Here is an 18,020-nt window from a genome sequence, read left to right as displayed (position 1 = left end):
GCAAATAATAGTCACGCAACTGCTCCCTGGCAGTTTTTGTAAACAGCCATAATAAAGAAAATAAGTGTTGACCCTTTATGACACCCAAAATACGCCACCCCCTCATCTCCCTAATGATAGTACCGGCCCTGATGAATGGGGTGGAATGGATAAGTAAAACAGATTTATTGCTGTTTTGTGTCTTCAAGTTCTTTCCGACTTATGGCAACCCTAAGGTGAGCCTGTCACAGGGTTTTCTGGGGCTGAGCGTGTGTGACTTGCCCAAAGTCACACAGTGAGTTTCCATGGCTAAGCAGGGGAATAAAACCCTGGTCTCCACAGTCCTAATCCAATGCTCCGCTGAGTTAAAATATACCTTTTAGGAAATTAGACAGTGGAAGATGGAGAAATCAGTAGTAAGTTATCTTGCATTCGTTTTCTAAGCCAAGGAAACGTGGCGTTTGCTGCTTGGGTTTTGCTGTGTTGGCAGTCCTCTGGATTGTATCTCATTTGTCACTTGCAGCATATTCTTTTCTTTTCTTTTTTGCAAAATTGATTGATTGATTGATTGATTGACAGGCAAATGGGCATATATCTTCCTTCCATTTGAGCCAGCCATCATATCTCTGAAGGGCAGCTAAATGTTCTAACAGCAAGCATATTGGACACAGAGGAATTTCAGGAGAAACAATATATTCACAACATGGTTTTACATATTTTTAAAAAGTAAAATGCAGCTGTTGAAGGAGTGAGTGGAATGGTGATAACAGTGGCCCTTTAAATACTTTTACACTCTTGCCAGGAACATCTTTAGAAAACAAAACAAAACAAAAAAATCCTGTAAAAGAACTGAGAATGTAATGTATTGTTCTATTGGAGCTTTGAGAAATAATTTTTGGGGAAACTACAACTCCTAGAATCCTCCAGTCGGCATCATACCAGGCCATGCTGGCTGAGAGATTCTAGGATATGTAGTAAAAGGAACCTAAAGCTGTGGTTCCACACTGAGAACATCCCAAAACCATGGCTCAAAACCTTGGTTGGGCCCAACTATTCTCAGATTTGGGCTCATACCATTTTGAAATAGATACTGCCATCTTGGCTTTTATTAGGCAAATGTGTAGTAGGTAAAGCGTTAAAAATTGCTTGCTTGGTTGGTTGGTTTAACTTTGTTTTGTCTTTTGCCAGATTTTGATATCCCATTCTGTGAGAGATTTGGGAAAGGAGGCACCTTCCCAAGACAGTATCATCTCTCCCAGAGTCGCAAGGACTACAATGATGGTAAGACTGCTGTTTCTGGAGAAAGCATGTACAGTACTTTGGGGTTTATCCAACGGGTTTTGTCCAGGACTAGAACTTGTGAGAGCTCAATCTAGCATGTTGTTTCTCTAACTGTATATCAGGACCCACTTGGGCATGGGGCCTCTGGTGTGAGGGGCATAGAAAATAATTTGAAAGAAGGATAAAATTGAAACTCAAATGCTGCCCGTTAGCCAAGATATGCATAGACTGTGTCTTTGTCAGTTCTTAATAATCCATGATGGATTTCTGGAAACCACTACAATCTTGCTATCCTATCTTCCTAGTATGATCTAAGAGGAAGGAAAGTCGTGTTTTTCTACAAGTGCCTTTAGGGGATGATATACAATATCATATTCATTTTCTCTTCTGAATCCAATGTGAGATCTGTGCTTCCACTACATAAATAACTTAGAGAAACAACATGCAAGAATATCTGTGTCTTTTTCTGTGGAGGATGCAGTCAATGCTAATAGATTTAGGATGGGTCCTTTTGGGCAAATAAGTTTAAGAAACTGGTTTAATGTTTAATGTAGGAATGAATTGGCTGGGTAGACATGGTTCCTTCTCTGTGTGTTTTTGCTTCAGGTGTTACAATGTGAACATATGGTTGGTTTATTATATGTATATGCTAGAACACTGGCACATCAGCTGGCTCTGAACATACAGGATTGAGGTGCACTAAGGGGTCATTAGGTGCAACTTGGTGCACTCTAGATACTGCTGGACTACAACATCCATCAGCCTAAGCCAGCAGCTTAGCCAATGGTGATGGGAGTTGCACTTCAGCAACATCTGAAGGGCCAAAATGCCCCATCCCTGTATTAGAGTGGAGCAACTGTGTGACTCAAAAAATTAAATTGGGTATGTTGATCCATAAGAAAAAAAATTAAATATAAAGTCCACCAGCAGGTAATACCTTTAATAAGATAAGAGTTTAGAAGAAAAAACAGTGGTTCTCCCTTCTCTGCAGATGGTACCAACTCAGACATATGTCACTGTTTGTGCCTTTATGGCCTTTATGTGGCCTTTATTCTCAAGAGGCTCTTTCCATTTTCTTGAAGCTGAAGTTGTTCTGTGCCCTCCACAGTTAATCAAACTTGGCAGGATCTAGCAGCAAGGAAAAGAGAATATGTGCCTGAATATTATGAGTCCATTACTTAGCTCAGTACTGAGGAGCAATTTAGCTTTCTGAAAATGCCCTTAATAAAGAGGCAGGCTGGACATCTTGACAACAGAAGGAACAGTTTTCAGAATGATAACAACACATAAGCAAACAGCGGAGAGGCTGCTGCTTTCCCTTACAATTATTACTATACAATGGCCTTTTTAAAATTGCATCTTGCAATTTAACACAGTTGCATCTCTGTAACTAAGTACTGCTTGTTAGTTGTCCCCAACTGTAGGAGAGCAGATATGCAGGGTGTCTTAAAGGATGAAGAAGTAGAACAAATCCAGGTAGCTCATGAAGTTCCTCGTACCGTGGTGTAGTGAAGAAAGTGAAACCAAAACCATAGGTAGTCATCCAGTCTGATAGGAGGATAAACTTCGCCCCAGTTTTAGTTATAAATTACAGTCCCATGCATTGTCTTTGGGGAGCGTTTGGAGGTCTTAAAGCAGTGTTAGCAGCATAGGCAATCCATTTGATCCAACCATGATTTGGGTTCTTTCTTCCCGTTTCTCCACCACTTTTAAAGGCCGAAGAACCTTCCCCAGGAGTTACGTTCCACCACAGAACCTGTTCCAGCTTCTGCCATCCAGCCGAACGAAGAGCTTTAACGGAGACAACAAGCTTGTCACTTTGCGGTACGAGGAACGTGGAGGCAACAAGTGGTGGCACAACTGTGACAAAATCTTCCAAGGCTTTGGCTCTCCTCCTGACAAGACTAGGAACAGTAGGTTACCTCCTGGTGGGTTTCCATTGGGTTTATGGATCTGGATGGAGTTTTTATTACAATATGGGTCCTTAGTTGTAGTACGTCCTTACTTGAGTTTGACCCAGAGATAGAAAATCAGCCATTGGTTGGGAGGAAGTCTGATGCATTGTTCAGATAAATTGGCTTGCATGATTCATAGGACACAAAAGGATTATTGTACATTTAATATAGTAAGGTTCCACTGTTCATCTTAGTAGATCAGAACTGAGATGACCTACTTTCTTGTGAGAACATCAATGCATACATGCCTTCACAACAGCAACATGTACTGTAGTTGTTTAGGTTTTGCTCTTTTGCAATCAGGATTTCTTAACTTTTACAAACTTAATGTTTGTTAAATAAACATATTGCTTAAGATCACATCTTTGTTCTCTCTCCATTGTGAAGAGACTATGCTACCATAAATAAGCTGCCTTGAATCCTATCTCAGCAGAAATGTGGGAATATACGTTCAATAAATATACACCATGAGAACTAGAAATTTTAGGAAAGAAAGTGTATTTTTGTTGCCTTCTTAAAAAAAACCTGTATTCTCCATAAGGAAGAAGAAGATTGCACAACTCTCTGAGTGATAGGTGGTTTGGACTTAGGAGACTTCGGATTTTTGTGATTTTTTAATGAGTCTCTGTGTTTGTTTTTTTCTGACAGTGTTTTTTGCCTCTCCCTTAGCACTGCAAGCCCCCGTGAACTGGAGGCTTGGGAAATTACTAGGCCGAGGTGCCTTTGGAGAAGTCTACCTTTGCTATGATGTTGACACTGGCCGAGAACTGTCTGTAAAGCAGGTGCCTTTTGATCCCGACAGCCAAGAGACAAGCAAAGTGAGTATGTGCATAGGCTAGGATGGTACATAAAATGCTTCTAAAATAATATCTGTCTGTTTATCCATCCACAGCAGGAGAAGAGGGTATTTCATAAATGCTAGGCTTTCCCCTCATGTATTTTATTTTCTTTTAAAACAGATTTATATAGTACAGGAGCAAATGACTCCTAGGTGGGTTACAATGAAAGTGAGATAAAACTAAAAAACAAAACAAGCAAACCAAAACAGGACAATTACATCCTTAGTCAAATCAGTAGGATGAATTATCTATCTATCTATCTATCTATCTATCTATCTATCTATCTATCTATCATCTATCTATTATATATCTCACTTTTCCCTCAACATGGGATGTGAGCCCATGTATAACATTGTAAAAGCACAATACAATTTAAAAACTGTTAATGCGAAAGCATCAAAATATATTTTAAAACATAATAAAACCACTGCACCCTCATTGAAAACTTTATCTGCTGCAACCAAAAGCTTCCTTAAATAAAAAGGTCTTTATCTGCCAGGGGAAAGACAGCAGGGAGGAAACCAACTGGACCTCCTGGGGAAGGGAGTTCTGCAACTTCGGAGCAGCAACTGAGAAGTCTTTCTCTGATGCCTTCACCAGGTGTCCCGGAAATAGTGGTGGGACTGAGACAAAGCCTTCACCTGCAGATCTTAGCACATGGACAGGCTCATATAGGGAGATACGGCTCTTCAGATAGTCTGGACCCAACCTGGGAAGAGCTTTAAAGGCCATAGCCACCACTTTGAATTCTTCCCAGGAATGGATCAACAGCCTTTAGAGTTGGTTCAGCAAGGGTGTTATATGGTCCCTATAACCATCCCAGTCAGAAACTTGGCTACAGCATATTTAACCTGCTGGAGTTTCTGAACAGTTTCCAAAGGCAGCCCCATGTAGCATGTTTTTCAGTAATCCAAATGGGATGTAATCAAGGCATGGGTTATCCTAGCCACATCTGATGTCTCAAGGAATGGACACAGCTGGCACACCAGTTTTGACTGTACAGACCGCCACTGAAAGCATGAGAGAGCACAGTCCCTAGACTTCTCAAAACAGGATCAAGAATGTCATCGGCTAGTCCACCAGTGCATTTGGCAGGACTCACTTGTTCTGGAAAACGAATGAAGTAATGATAAGGCTTACAAGTTTTATGATTGCTCATGGTAAACTAGCACAGAAGAAGTCAGAGGGGAAAAGATAATCAGGCAGAAGCTATATATTTCTTTCCTTCCCTTTGGTGAGGTTTGTCAGGATTCCAAGGGAATCTGGAGCATGATCTTCAGGATCTTAAGTTTAGGCCAGTGTTTGCACGGAAACTATGTGTGCTGTATACCTTGCACTAAATAGTCACACCTACAGCTCTTCCTTTTTCCTCTGTAACCATTTCTCTTTTACTGCAGGAGGTGAATGCTTTAGAATGTGAGATCCAGCTGCTTAAAACCCTCCGCCATGAGAGGATAGTTCAGTATTATGGCTGCTTGCGGGACCCTGAGGAGAGGAAATTGTCCATCTTCGTGGAATATATGCCAGGGGTAAGTAAAGATGCGTAGGCATTTTTGAAGGGACTGTGCTTTTAGGAAGCCCAGATATCTCATATATTTGTATCCCAACCCATATCCAAAGATTTCCAAAGCCTTTAATACAAAGCCATGATTTAATCTGGTGCCAAAGTGAAGCCAGTGTTGGCACCAAGCAGGCCTCAGGGGTTGGCATTCCACTTTTGGGGTGCCACAGCAGAGAAGGCTCTTTCCCATGTTCTCACAGGTGAGAAGATCCCTCTCCCCACAAATGGGACAAAAAAGAGAGCACTTCTAACACACCTCAGTCTGGCTGTTGGTTGCTTTTGCAAGTCATTTCCTACTTGTGACTCCAAGGAAAACCTACCATGGGGTTTTCTTGGCAAGATTTGTTTGGAGGAGGTTTCCCATTGCCTTCCCCTGTATCTGAGCATATGTGACTTCCCCAAGGTCATCCAGTGGATTTCAAAGCCAAGCGGGGAATCGAATCCTGGTCTCCAGCATCATAGTGCAGCACTCAAACCACTATGCTACGCTGGCTCTTCAGACATGCATAAAGACAGGCATTCCTTCAGGTATCCAATGGTCCAAGCCATGTTGGGCTTTAAATATTACCACTAGCACCTTGTTTAATACAAAATATGTTATCACGAGATACGCAAAACTCCAAATAGTGGCGAAAATGATCAGTCCAGAGGCAAAGGATACACATGTTGCGTCCACCACTCTTTCTCTCTCTTTTCCCTTCCTTTCAGACTTTAACCCACACCCTGTCCTCTCTACTACCAGATTTCTTCCTGAAGCCCATGTAGGCTTCCATTTCTCAAATAATTTGACAAGCACTCCTATTTGAACAGACATTGCGTAGGGATCAAATCCTGTCAACTGATACAAACGATGTGCAGAGATAACATTTTAAGCAGGTTGGTTTATTTTGATGGCAACTTCACAATCTGTGGTAAGCACATACATATTTGTTGTTGTTGTTTAATCGCTGTACTGTTTTCACCTTCATCAAACCTGTGATTCAGGTTTGTCTTTGCACTTCTGGAAACATTACTCCCCCACCCACCACAAAGAGAGCCAAGGACTGATTCAGTTCTATGAAGGGTAGTGTGGACAAGGTGTTTTAGGAAAGGAGTGGGTGGCCTCTTCATCTGAGAACCTGATACCCATGGAGGTGGTATCTGAGGGACAGAACAAAAATAGGGACCCACAAAATCATGCTAAGAGTTTGGCCACATGTTATCTACAGCCGGAATCATCATGACTCCTCTCCTGCAAGCTTATAATATTATGGCCCCTCAACTCTCCCTGGAACAGTTTTACAGCTATTTCTACATTTGAAGGATTTATTTATATACTCATGTATAAGTCTAGACATTTAGGTAAAACAATTGGCCCAAGAAACCTGAGCCAATTTTTCTATGGGTCAGTGTAAAATACTATACTTTAACTCTTATTTAAAGAAAAAAAACCATCCCCTGGTGAATAATAATAATAATAATAATAATTTGTTTTATTTATATACCGCTATTCCAAAGATCATAGCGGTGAACAGCAAGTAAGCTAATTTGCCCCCAACAGTCTGGGTACTCATTTTAGCGACCTCGGAAGGATGCAAGCCTGAGTCGAGCTTGGGCCCTTTATGCTGGTCTTGAACTCGCAACCTTGTGGTCTTGAGTGAATGGCTGCAGTACAGGCATTTAACCACTGCGCCACCAGGGCTCCATGAAAAGCAAGAGTGTGATCTGTCCTTGAAGCACTGACCCTCCTCTACTTTCTCATCCATTCAGCCTTTAGTGTGAGCACAGACAGTTATGCCTGCTAGAGTTTTGTAAGTTTTTCAGCATTGTTTTCCTTTGCTTCATCCTTTAGCTGCTTTGTTACATGCACCTATGTTTTACCCTTGACTTGGGACATACCAAAATCCCGCTTTTGGCTTTCAAACCTGCCCCTAACTTATACATGAGGTCAGCTTATAGTTGACTATATATGGTGTATATAAGTGTATTGGCTGCAGTCCTGCATGGCTCAGCATAGCATAATGCATTACATCTGCATGAGTACCTATGGTTGGCTGAGCCATGTACCATTCCTCTGACATACTGAACAGCCTATAAAGCTCCCTGTGTGGCTAATCCCTACTTTGTGGGAAGCACACAGGATTGCAGAAATGTGTGGCTGCCTCCCCATAGTGAGATGTAAAATGATTATAGCAGTGCAGAGACTGCTGGAGAACCCCAGTGATTTCAGTGTTAATGTCATCATTTCATGTCTGGCTACAGGGATGTAGCTAGGTGCTTTTGCAATCCTGCAGCAGCCGGAAAAGGACATATGCACACATAAGGGAAACTTATACCGACAAAGATCCCTTATAGGATGCCAACCATTATATGCATGCATGCTTCATTAAGAAAATATTACAAGGTTATTATCTGGAACCTACAACATTGCTTTGGAACCTGCAACAATGCTTTCTCTCTCTCTCTCTCTCTCTCTCTCTCTCTCTCACACACACACACACACACACACACACACATTTAAGAATGAGAACAGCATGTTCCTTTTCCCCAGCAGTACAGCTAATATTACCTAGCATTTAAAAACTGTTTAATGGAAGAATCCACAGGAAGTTATCCTAGCTTTCTGAAACACGGTTTTCATTAGTTTACAGGACTTTTTGTCCTGTCAGCTAGGTTTTGAGGACATATTGGGGCTAGACTAGTACAATTAATAGCAAACTGAGAGTGAACTGGAATTAGAGAAATGTTGCATTTCTATATATTCAGAATGTTGCATATATGTCCACTTGTCGGATGACCTTTCGTGAATGGACTGCACGGTGTAATTGGCATTTGTTGTTCCTTCTGTGACAACAAAAGATTTTTTATTAAAAAAAATCTCTTTTTTTCCATCCAGGAAGCACATTGGCTTGAGCAACAGTGGTTTCCGAATGACACAGATGGTCATATTTGTTTTTCTTTTGCAAAAGAACTAGTGCTTTGGCCTAACAAGATTTTATTTCCATTTGGCAGTCATGGCTTGTTTTGCCTTGTAACTAGTGGGAAATAGGCTGGCACATGATGCACCCCAGACATGCACAGCTACCACTGAGAACCATGTAGCATTTTTACTGTTTGGTCAGTTGATGCTCTGAGGTCTTGGTTCCTCTCACAGCCAGGCTACTTTTTTAAGCAGCGGCCATTAAGGAAATCAGAAAAGTTATGTTTCTACTATCCATGTGCATAGCAGTAAAACTAGGAAAAGTTTTTTCCTTGAAATACAACTCCCAGAATCCTTTTCTGTTCAGGCAGGGCATTGGCAACTAACTTCTTGATAATGGTCTGACATTTTAAAAGAGACGAACTTTCAAACGTGTGTGTGTGTGCGTGCGTGCTGTGTGTCTTCAAGTTGTTTCCAGTTTGTGGTAACGCCAAAGCTGACTTATGGCAACCCTCCAATTTATGACAAACCTATCATGGGATTTTCTTGGCATTTGTTCAGAGGAGGTTTGCCATTGCCTTCCCCTGAGGCTGAGAGCAAGTGACTTACTCAAGGTCACCCAGAGATTTCATGGCTGACTTAGGAATCAAACTCTGTTCTGCATAGTCATAGTCCAACATGAAGCCACTACACCATCCTGGTTCCTTCAAGTGTTGTACTGTTTATTATTTTTTCTGCTGTTTTTGAATTGAATTCAGTGGTATAATTGGTTTGATTTGTATTTTATTATGTAAAAGACATATTTATTGGAAACTTTCAAATTATTTACCTCATTTCATTTCAGTCCTGCATTTCTCCTGATGGAGAACCCGAAGATGCAATTAAAAATCTGATTGCAGTAATAAAATTAAATGAATTCATTCATGTTGGCAGCAGCTTTGCATTCCACTCCTGGCAGAAAGGCAGATATAATTCCAGGATCAATAAATAATCCCCTGGCTAGTGAAACTGTGCTGCTGGGGGAATTGTGGGTACAGTAGTAGCCAAGAAAAGTGACTTTTCCAGGCACTTCATGCTTCATAGAAGTGCTTGTGAGCTCAGTGGGAGCAAGCACATAGAACAGAATTTTCATAGAATCGTAGAGTTGGAAGAGACCGCAAGGGCCATCCAGTCCAACCCCTACCATGCAGGAACTCTCAATCAAAGCATCCCCGAGAGATAGCCATCCAGCCACATGCTTAAGGTGGTTGCATTTGCAAGCAGATTCAAAACTGGATTCTCATTTCCTACACACAGTCACTGCAAGATTGATGCTCTTGGCAAAGTTTAGCAAACCAGATATTCTTGACTTGAGCTCCCAAAATCCTCAGCCACCAGGTGGAATGGTAAGTGATGATGGGAGCTATAGTCCAAAACATTTGGATGAACAGATGTTCCCTGTTACAACTAATAATATTTCACTTTTCCACTGTAGTCACAAAATATTTAAGATACAAGAGAGTGAAAGTATAAAAGACACAGTATAATTTAGCATGCAGAGACAAAGTTATTTCTAATATAATGGTAAAAACCTTATGTGTTATAGGTGCATTTCTACATTGAGGTACACTTATTAGATTTATCTTTTTTTTTAACTTTCAAAACATCTAACGACAATCAGAAATTACCCCAAAGTAATTAACAGTGCCTTGTTCTGTTTGCATCTCATAGGGTTCTATCAAAGATCAGCTGAAAGCCTATGGGGCCCTAACAGAGAACGTGACTCGGAAGTACACCAGGCAAATCCTGCAAGGGGTTTTCTACCTACACAGCAACATGATTGTCCACAGGGATATCAAAGGTAGGTGTAGATTAGAGGTGCACAGAGAGGGGTAACCTGCCCCATGTTCCACCACTACTTTGATTACTATGGGCTGCACTCAGTCCTTGTTTTTGCAGTGACAGGAAAGATTCTAGTTTGGGAGCAATGTCACTTTGGGCCCCAAATGTAAGGAATGGAGTAGCTTTAGATGGGAGAATCAAACCCCGTGGAGGCTCTGGGAATCAGATGGCACATTTTTGACCATATTTCCCCCCCTAGTGATGGGTGATAGGCAGAGATACATAAAAGGTCTTGGCAGGCTGGACAATCACCATCTCTGGTGTAGGTCTTAAGGCTAGTTTTGATTAGCTAAGAAGATACCCGAAAGAGCAAAGCTGGATGCCAGGACCATGTCCGCATGAAAAAAAAAAGTGTTACTGCTCCATTCCTGCATTTACCCTTTGAGATGATGCATGGGGCCAAAACGGGTGAAATACGGGTCCAATCCATGCTCCAGGGTGATTCTCTGGAGTAAAAAGAGTCCCCAGTTGCTCCAAGTCAGGGTGGAAATGCCGGATGATCCATCGAGTGTGCGGACTGTGCACTGGTTTTGGTGGGGGGGGGGGGAATGAGGATTTATTTTATTTTATTTACTTATATCCCGTCTTTCTCCCAGTACAGGGACTCAAGGAATGTCATTATGAATTGCCAGGCATTGACAAACCAGTGGATTTTGTTTAAGAGAGGAACTCATCAGGTGCAAAATCTTGCTGCTGGGCTTCCGTTTTGGACATGATTTTCATCTTGTCTTTTTTTTCTTACCCCCTTTAGGTGCCAACATTTTGAGAGATTCTGCTGGGAATGTGAAACTAGGAGACTTTGGTGCCAGCAAACGCATTCAGACCATCTGCATGTCCGGAACGGGGATGAAATCTGTCACAGGGACTCCATACTGGATGAGCCCTGAAGTGATCAGTGGGGAAGGATACGGAAGGAAGGCAGATGTATGGTAAATGGTCATTTTATCCTGGAGAGACGTGTCCTATGCTGAGGCAATACTAGCTGCAGTGCTCTGTGCCAGAATTCTCTAATCCATTTCTTTGAGCATATTTTAAATTCTTACATTTTAAAGGCTAAAGAGCATTTTAGAATCTTGTGGGAGACTTTCGCTGTAAATTTAATTGACAGATGTAGCTGGGATACAACTGTGTTCTGAGGGACTCTTGTCTCAAATATGAGTGTGAAGTCAGTATCCTGTGAAAAGGCTGTGTGATTTAGGAGATTATCACACATGAAAAAGGACAAGAGCGCAGCGGATCCCTCCCATCCTTATCATGCAAAGATTATCAGATGACATTGTGCTTATCTCATCAACGAAGTGGAATTTTCACTTCACTTTTCATTAATGGAAGTTTGTTACTGAAAAGTGATGGAAAATTCCATTTCTTTGACAGAATAATGACGGGATAACTGTGACATGTGTGATAATCTTTGTGCAATCGTGCGATAAAGTCAGAATAAGGATGGGAATGATCCACTTTGCTCCCATCTTTTTTTCACATGTGATAATCTTATTAAATGGAGCTCATGCGTATTGACAGCACTGGTTTGGCTTGAAGGTTGATAGCATCATTCAGATCCAGAGTTTGGAAATGTTACTTTTTGGAGAAACAGCTCCTAGAATCTTCCAACTAATATGGCCAGCACCCATGCTTGCAGGGGGACTGTGGGAACTGTAGTCCACTAATGTGACTGGTCCAAGCTCTTTTCAAGCCTTCCTGTCCCCATCTTCTCTTTGGCCATGAAGTTCAATTGATGGCATTTAGTCAATCGCTTTTAATTTTCCTTATAGGGCAGGTGTAAGAAAAAATCAGCAAGGAGTGCTTGGGCACTTTTGTATACTTTAAATCATTGTAGCAGCTAAAATAAATTTGGGTTGGATCCTTCCTCATCCTTTTCTTCTCCTGGCATTCTTCTTCAGGAGCGTGGGCTGCACTGTGGTTGAGATGTTGACTGAAAAACCACCCTGGGCAGAATTTGAAGCCATGGCTGCCATTTTCAAGATTGCTACGCAGCCCACAAAGCCCCAGCTTCCAGATGGCGTTTCGGACTACTGCCGCGGCTTCCTCAAGCTGATCTTTGTGGAGGAGAAGCGCAGACCCACAGCAGAAGACCTACTGAGGCATCCTTTTGTGAGCTTTAGCCTCTAGCAGGTCATCCTGCGAGAGGGATGGGAAAGACACAAAGTTCACACAAGAACGGTAAAGTGAGCAACAACCACAACAAAAAAGAACCTGCACACTTCTAAATTCAACCTCAGTTTCCTGTTTGGGTTATTCCCAAATGTGCTGCATTGTTATCAGTCATGCCATGTTGGTCAACCAGCAGTCATCTTGCCAAGTCTCTTAAGCTGCATTTCCAGCCATCTTGATGTTGTGGAGGTTGATGGGTGCATGCTGTACTATGGAGGCCAGTGGATTCTCTGCTTGTATTGGCCCCTCATTAGGCCATAATGGACTTGCACAGCCATTAAAGAACAACATGGAGAAAGTTGAGTTTCTTCTCAGCTGACAGGCACACCCTGGTAAAATGGTTGAAAAGAGCAAAATGAACAGCAGCAACACTCAGCAGTGAGCTTTGCCATTCTTGCCAGGCTGGCAGCCATTGAAAAGGACGCCTGGATGAAGCAAGTAGAAATAAACCCAGAGCAAATGAACAATGGCATCTGCCTGCCTCTGTCTGAGCATGGAAAAGCCATGACTCATCGCAGGAAGTCTGATGCACATAAAACGAGCTCCAGCTTTTGGGAGCAGGAGGTGAAACAGAGCTGTTTTGTATTTTAGGTGGTAATTATAACCGGTGGTTAAATATATAACAGTGATCCAACCCAAAGTGATCAAGAGTCCAGAGATTGCACCAGAATCGTATGGAAGTCCTCCAAAGCTATTTATCTTTTCCTTCAACCCAAAGGAAATTAGTCATAACTGGCCCACTTGTAATAGAAGCATTTGCTTAGCCCTTTATTAAATGTTTCCTATGATGTGGATTACACCAATCTGTTTCTGCATTATATTTTAGTCTATATGTTTGAGATTTGTAGTGTTTGAGAAATGAGGGTCTGGGGAAAGCCACTATCTCCTGCCTGGCATTTCTCGCTGGACCAAATGAAACATCAGGGGCTAAATTTACAGCGCTTTATAAATAAAAGTTAATAATAAATCCAATTGCTAAAGACTAGCCCCCAGTAGAGTAGAACCATTGAATCATTAGGATTTACACAGATGTTGGTTTACTACTCATTAATTTACACTGGTTCTGCTCTAGTTGTTACTCTAGCAGTTGGATTTAGGCCAAAGGGTCATTTGGAGAAAATACCTAAAAATGTATTTCCCTGGGTTGGAAATAACATTTAAAAAGCTCCAAATTCTGATTCATCAATATCTTTCTAAATTAAAAAGTTTCCCCTAATTAATTTGGCAGCAGCATTTTGAGTTTTTAATTTTTTAAAAAAATCAATTTTAGTGCAAGTTATTTAAGAAACTGCAGGAACAAGTGTCACTTTAGAAGAGGCATTCTCTCCTGTTTCTGAGAGAGATTTGGGGAATACCTCTTCCAAAATTGCATACTGCACATTTTGGCAGATTAGATTAATATCTCGATTGAGTAATCAATCAGCTAAATTCCTAAGAGTGTAGTAACTAGACATAGTATAGTAACTATTTGAAAGTATATTGTAGTAATACTTTTATTAGGCCAACCAAAAAGTCACAACATTCTTTGAGGAAGCCTTTGAAACAAACATCTTGTACAGAGATTATGCTGTTTTTGATTGGCATAAGAAAAGTAAGACCATTCTGTGGGCTTTGGAGTTTGAGTTAGGGTCAACATGGCTACCCATGTATTCTGGTAAATATGTTAACTATTATAATATAGTTACCATAACTGTGATCAATTTAGTTGGATGATTGTCCTTGTCTTTGCCAAATGCATTCCCCCCAAAGTCATTTACCAGCTTTAGACACCCACACACTGCTTTTTCCCCTCAGTGTTGAGGTTCCAGTGGACAAATATTGTATGAACTTCTGGGAAGGAACATGAAAATATTATGGATGTCCCACATATTGAAGCTCCACAATGTATTGCTGTGCAGTGGCCTCCAAGTGTGGCAGATCTATCAGCCCTAAATGTTGTCTTGACTGGTCCAGAAAAGAAAGAGAGCCATCGCAGTGCCAGCCAGTCAGTGTCTCGCCATCCATTCGCTTGGTTGATTGATGCTGCTAAATGCAATCTCTTTGGAAGAAAGTCATGCGTTAGTGGGCCCAGGGGCCATATTATATCTGTCCCCAAAACAAATCCAGGTTTGTGTCAAGTTATAATCTAGGTTATGTGGTTTAAGTTTAAGTGAGTGTTGCATTTTGAGCAAATGTGCACATCTTGCAATATATTCAGCTTAATTTAAATTCTCCATTCTACACTTAAGAAGAGGAGGAACTTATTCAGTCTGGCACTTTCCCAGACTTTTCATGCACTAATCCAGTTCAGAAGTCCACCCCAAAATACTTACTTCAGGGAAAGATTGCACGCAAAAATACATCTTTCACTGGAAATGACAAAGACCCAAATCCTTGATGAGTTGCATACATACATGAATTTTTCTTCAGGCTTAAAAACAATTTTCATGGAATCTGGGCATACTTCACATGGAATCCTCTGAGGAAGTAAACTCAAGTCTAAGAAAGCTCATTCTACCAACTTCTCTCTTTCATTTAGTCTCAAAGGTGCTACAAGATCCCTTGCATACTGATTCCCTTGATCTAGAAACACTGCTCCTGTTGATGTAGCCTAGACCTTTACCAAGCACACACTTTCCAGATCATCTCTGCAGCCTAGTGTAGATACCTCAGGATGCTGACTTTAGTGTCAGATATCAATACTTTTGTGTCTGCACAGTGCATTTCAACTTAAGTGGAATACAGCCAGTCCTGGCTAAGCATTCAAGTCATGTCCCATCCATTCTGATGGATCAGAACTACACCATAAATCATTTTCATGTAGGTTCTGAAAATCTTAGAATGAGCTTAAAGATGATTAGACAATATTTTCTTGAGGTCTCAAATACGCACATACTTGCCCCAATTAATTTGATTGCAGATTGCTGGTTCCAGACCCTGCCTGCCATCTGGATTTAATTGTTGGCCCATAGGGAACATTAGGAGAAATGTTAATGCTCCAGGATGGAAATGTCCAGCGGCTGAGGCTTTGGCCTGGGCAGGGCTGTAAACTGACCTACTTTTGAAAGATCTGTTTACAAAGTCTGTGAGATTGGTGAGGAATGCCTTGTTCACAGAAGTCTGAGAGATTGTTGCCTCTTGGTCGATACCCTGAAATGCCAACCCTTTTGTCTACCACTAATGCCAGAGCTTGCCAGCCATACAACCCCTTTGCTACTTCCTTTGGGTCATGTCACAGTTGACCATGTGTTCGCTGGTACTGTAAATTCCAAGTAACCCAAACCCTGCATTATTGAAAGATGAAAGAGAAGGGAAACAGAAACCTTAGAGTCAACCAACTACTGTATAACTTTACTTCTTTCTTTGATCCAGCCCATCAGTGTATAAGAAAATCAGAGATTACGATGAGTTTGAAGGTTGTTAAACCAGGATCCCTGGTTTATTCATTATTCTTCGGCTTACCCAGGTTTGCTGAGTTATCCAAAGTGGTGCATTGATAATCCGCTGTTTTCCCTACAGAGATGATGGTTCTTCTGTCTTGGCATCCCATGCTGCAGCATATATGGCCACTCTATCTCATTGTATGTAAATAGTTGTGAATTACTCCTCAGGTGCCTTTGCTTCTATTTTGTCAAACACTATTTTGTCAAAAAGTGATTCAGGTGTACAAAACAGAACAAGACGGACAAAAAAAAAAAAGGGGGGGGGGGGGGCGATGGGTTAGTTCCAGACTTTATTTAGTGTAAGTCCACCTAAATAAATGGAACTCAAGTCCCATTAATTTCTGCTCCAAGTCTGGATCTAGCCTAAAGGCTATATGCTGTACATTTTTTAAAGACCCTTAGCCTCTCAGAAGGCAAGTTCTGGATGTATAGTAGGAACTCTGCTTTTGAAAACTTTGCAGTGTCATTTCCAAAACTATATATGTTCATATATATATATATATATGGATTGTGATGTTTTTGCTCCTTGCACAAAAAGAAAACAAAAATGAGAGTGAAACTATGTACTGCCTGACTGTATCGATCAGCTCTTTTTAAATTGCTTACCACTTCATGGACCTATCCAAACTTCTGATTTAAACTTGGGGAAGAACCGCTGCAGCCTCTTCTCCAAGGGTTATGGAATTAAGAGCCCTGCAAGTTTTAGAAAGCGTTTTGGTGATACTTCCTTGTGGACAGATATACAATTCCAGCAGTTCTTTGGGAAGAGGGGCTTTGGATCAGATTGCTTTTGAATCACAAACTCTAAGACAGGATCAAAACTATTTGAAATTCATAATCTAGACATGGCCATGGGTGCCTTTTAAAACTCTTGCTGTAAACTAGCATTTTTAGCTGCCCTGCTTCCATTAGACAAAAATAGTCTCTCCCCACTGAAAAAGAATATTGCTATAATAAAAGAGGTGGATTGTAAGATTCCTTTTGTACAGTCATCAAATGGTACATAAGGAAGCCAACAAAACCACTTTGGATGTAAGGTAGCTCTTTGGGTTTTGAGGCTACGGTTGGAGTAAGGTGGTCTTTTGTGATTTGGTCTGTAGAGGCAGCTGGAAAAACAACACCCCTCTATCATTTGATGGGAGGAGAGGGATAATGTTGGCAGTCACTTGTGAATGGGTTTGACTTATTTATTTATTTAAATAGCTGGCATCCTGTTCAGTAGTTTTGAGATCACAAGCTGGGATTTCTAGGTCACCCAGTGTAACTCTGTGGATGTTGACCACAGAATGGTGCTGGAGGACCTACAAATGCCTAGGGAAGCATTTTCTCTAGGGATTTCTAGGTCCTCCAGCATGACACTATTGCAGGGACATAGCCAAGGGGGGGGGTTCTTGGGGTCTGGACCCCCCCCCCTTCCATTAGAAAAATGAATGATGTGTGCTACTGCGCTGCTGCACCCAAGCCCCATTATAATGGTGGCACTTAGTCTGGACCCCCCCTTCCCAAAATCCTGGCTACTTCCCTGACTATTGTTAATGTCCAGCAGAGTTGAACGGGAGGACTAGAGATTCCTAGAAAGAACAAATTAATAAATTCCGCAAATAATCAAATCTGTAAAAAAAAGTTGCAAATCTGGAGGCTGACTGTACTTGCGTTAACCACGGATAAACCGAGGCAGGCTGTTTGGGTCAATTTTCAGACTAAACTGTCCTGGTGATTCCCAAAGTTTGGTCCTCCATGCGTTTTGGACTTCAGCTCCCAGAAGCCCCAGTCAGCTTGGCCAACTGTCAGGAATCTGGGGAGCTGAAGCCCAAAACCTATGGCGAACTAAAGTTTGGGAACCACTAGGACTTATACATGACTATAGACAAACAGTGCAGAATCCCAGCCAGTGTATGATGTCCTGGAACTAGAAATCTAGATGCTTTTTAAAACTTGGACCTCATGCAGTATATACTACTCAGTGTAAAGGGTGCAAGGCATGCACTGAAGAAACTATGGATGGATATTCTCTGATAGTGTGGAGCTGGA

At 41.4% G+C, this 18,020-nt stretch overlaps 1 protein-coding gene across 4 annotated transcripts in view; it reads left to right on the top strand.

Moving 5' to 3' along the window:
• Window positions 1–15,201, top strand: part of LOC121934750 (mitogen-activated protein kinase kinase kinase 3-like) — a 99,912-nt gene extending 84,711 nt beyond the window's left edge. For 3 of the 4 annotated variants that reach the window (XM_042475551.1, XM_042475553.1, XM_042475552.1), the window contains exons 11-17: window positions 1,168–1,260; window positions 2,976–3,188; window positions 3,885–4,033; window positions 5,452–5,583; window positions 10,225–10,354; window positions 11,147–11,324; window positions 12,297–15,201. In XM_042475551.1, coding sequence (XP_042331485.1) covers window positions 1,168–1,260; window positions 2,976–3,188; window positions 3,885–4,033; window positions 5,452–5,583; window positions 10,225–10,354; window positions 11,147–11,324; window positions 12,297–12,525 — 1,124 coding nt within the window. In that variant the 3' untranslated portion in view covers window positions 12,526–15,201. The remainder of the gene's footprint in view (window positions 1–1,167; window positions 1,261–2,975; window positions 3,189–3,884; window positions 4,034–5,451; window positions 5,584–10,224; window positions 10,355–11,146; window positions 11,325–12,296) is intronic. The other variant, XM_042475554.1, reaches the window with a different exon arrangement.
• The last annotated feature ends 2,819 nt before the right edge of the window (window positions 15,202–18,020 follow it).

This window comes from Sceloporus undulatus, chromosome 6, assembly GCF_019175285.1.
Source record: "Sceloporus undulatus isolate JIND9_A2432 ecotype Alabama chromosome 6, SceUnd_v1.1, whole genome shotgun sequence".
NCBI classification, from domain to species: Eukaryota; Metazoa; Chordata; class Lepidosauria; order Squamata; family Phrynosomatidae; genus Sceloporus; species Sceloporus undulatus.
Note: the sequence above shows the minus strand (reverse complement) of the source record. Positions and strands in the feature narration are given on the sequence as shown.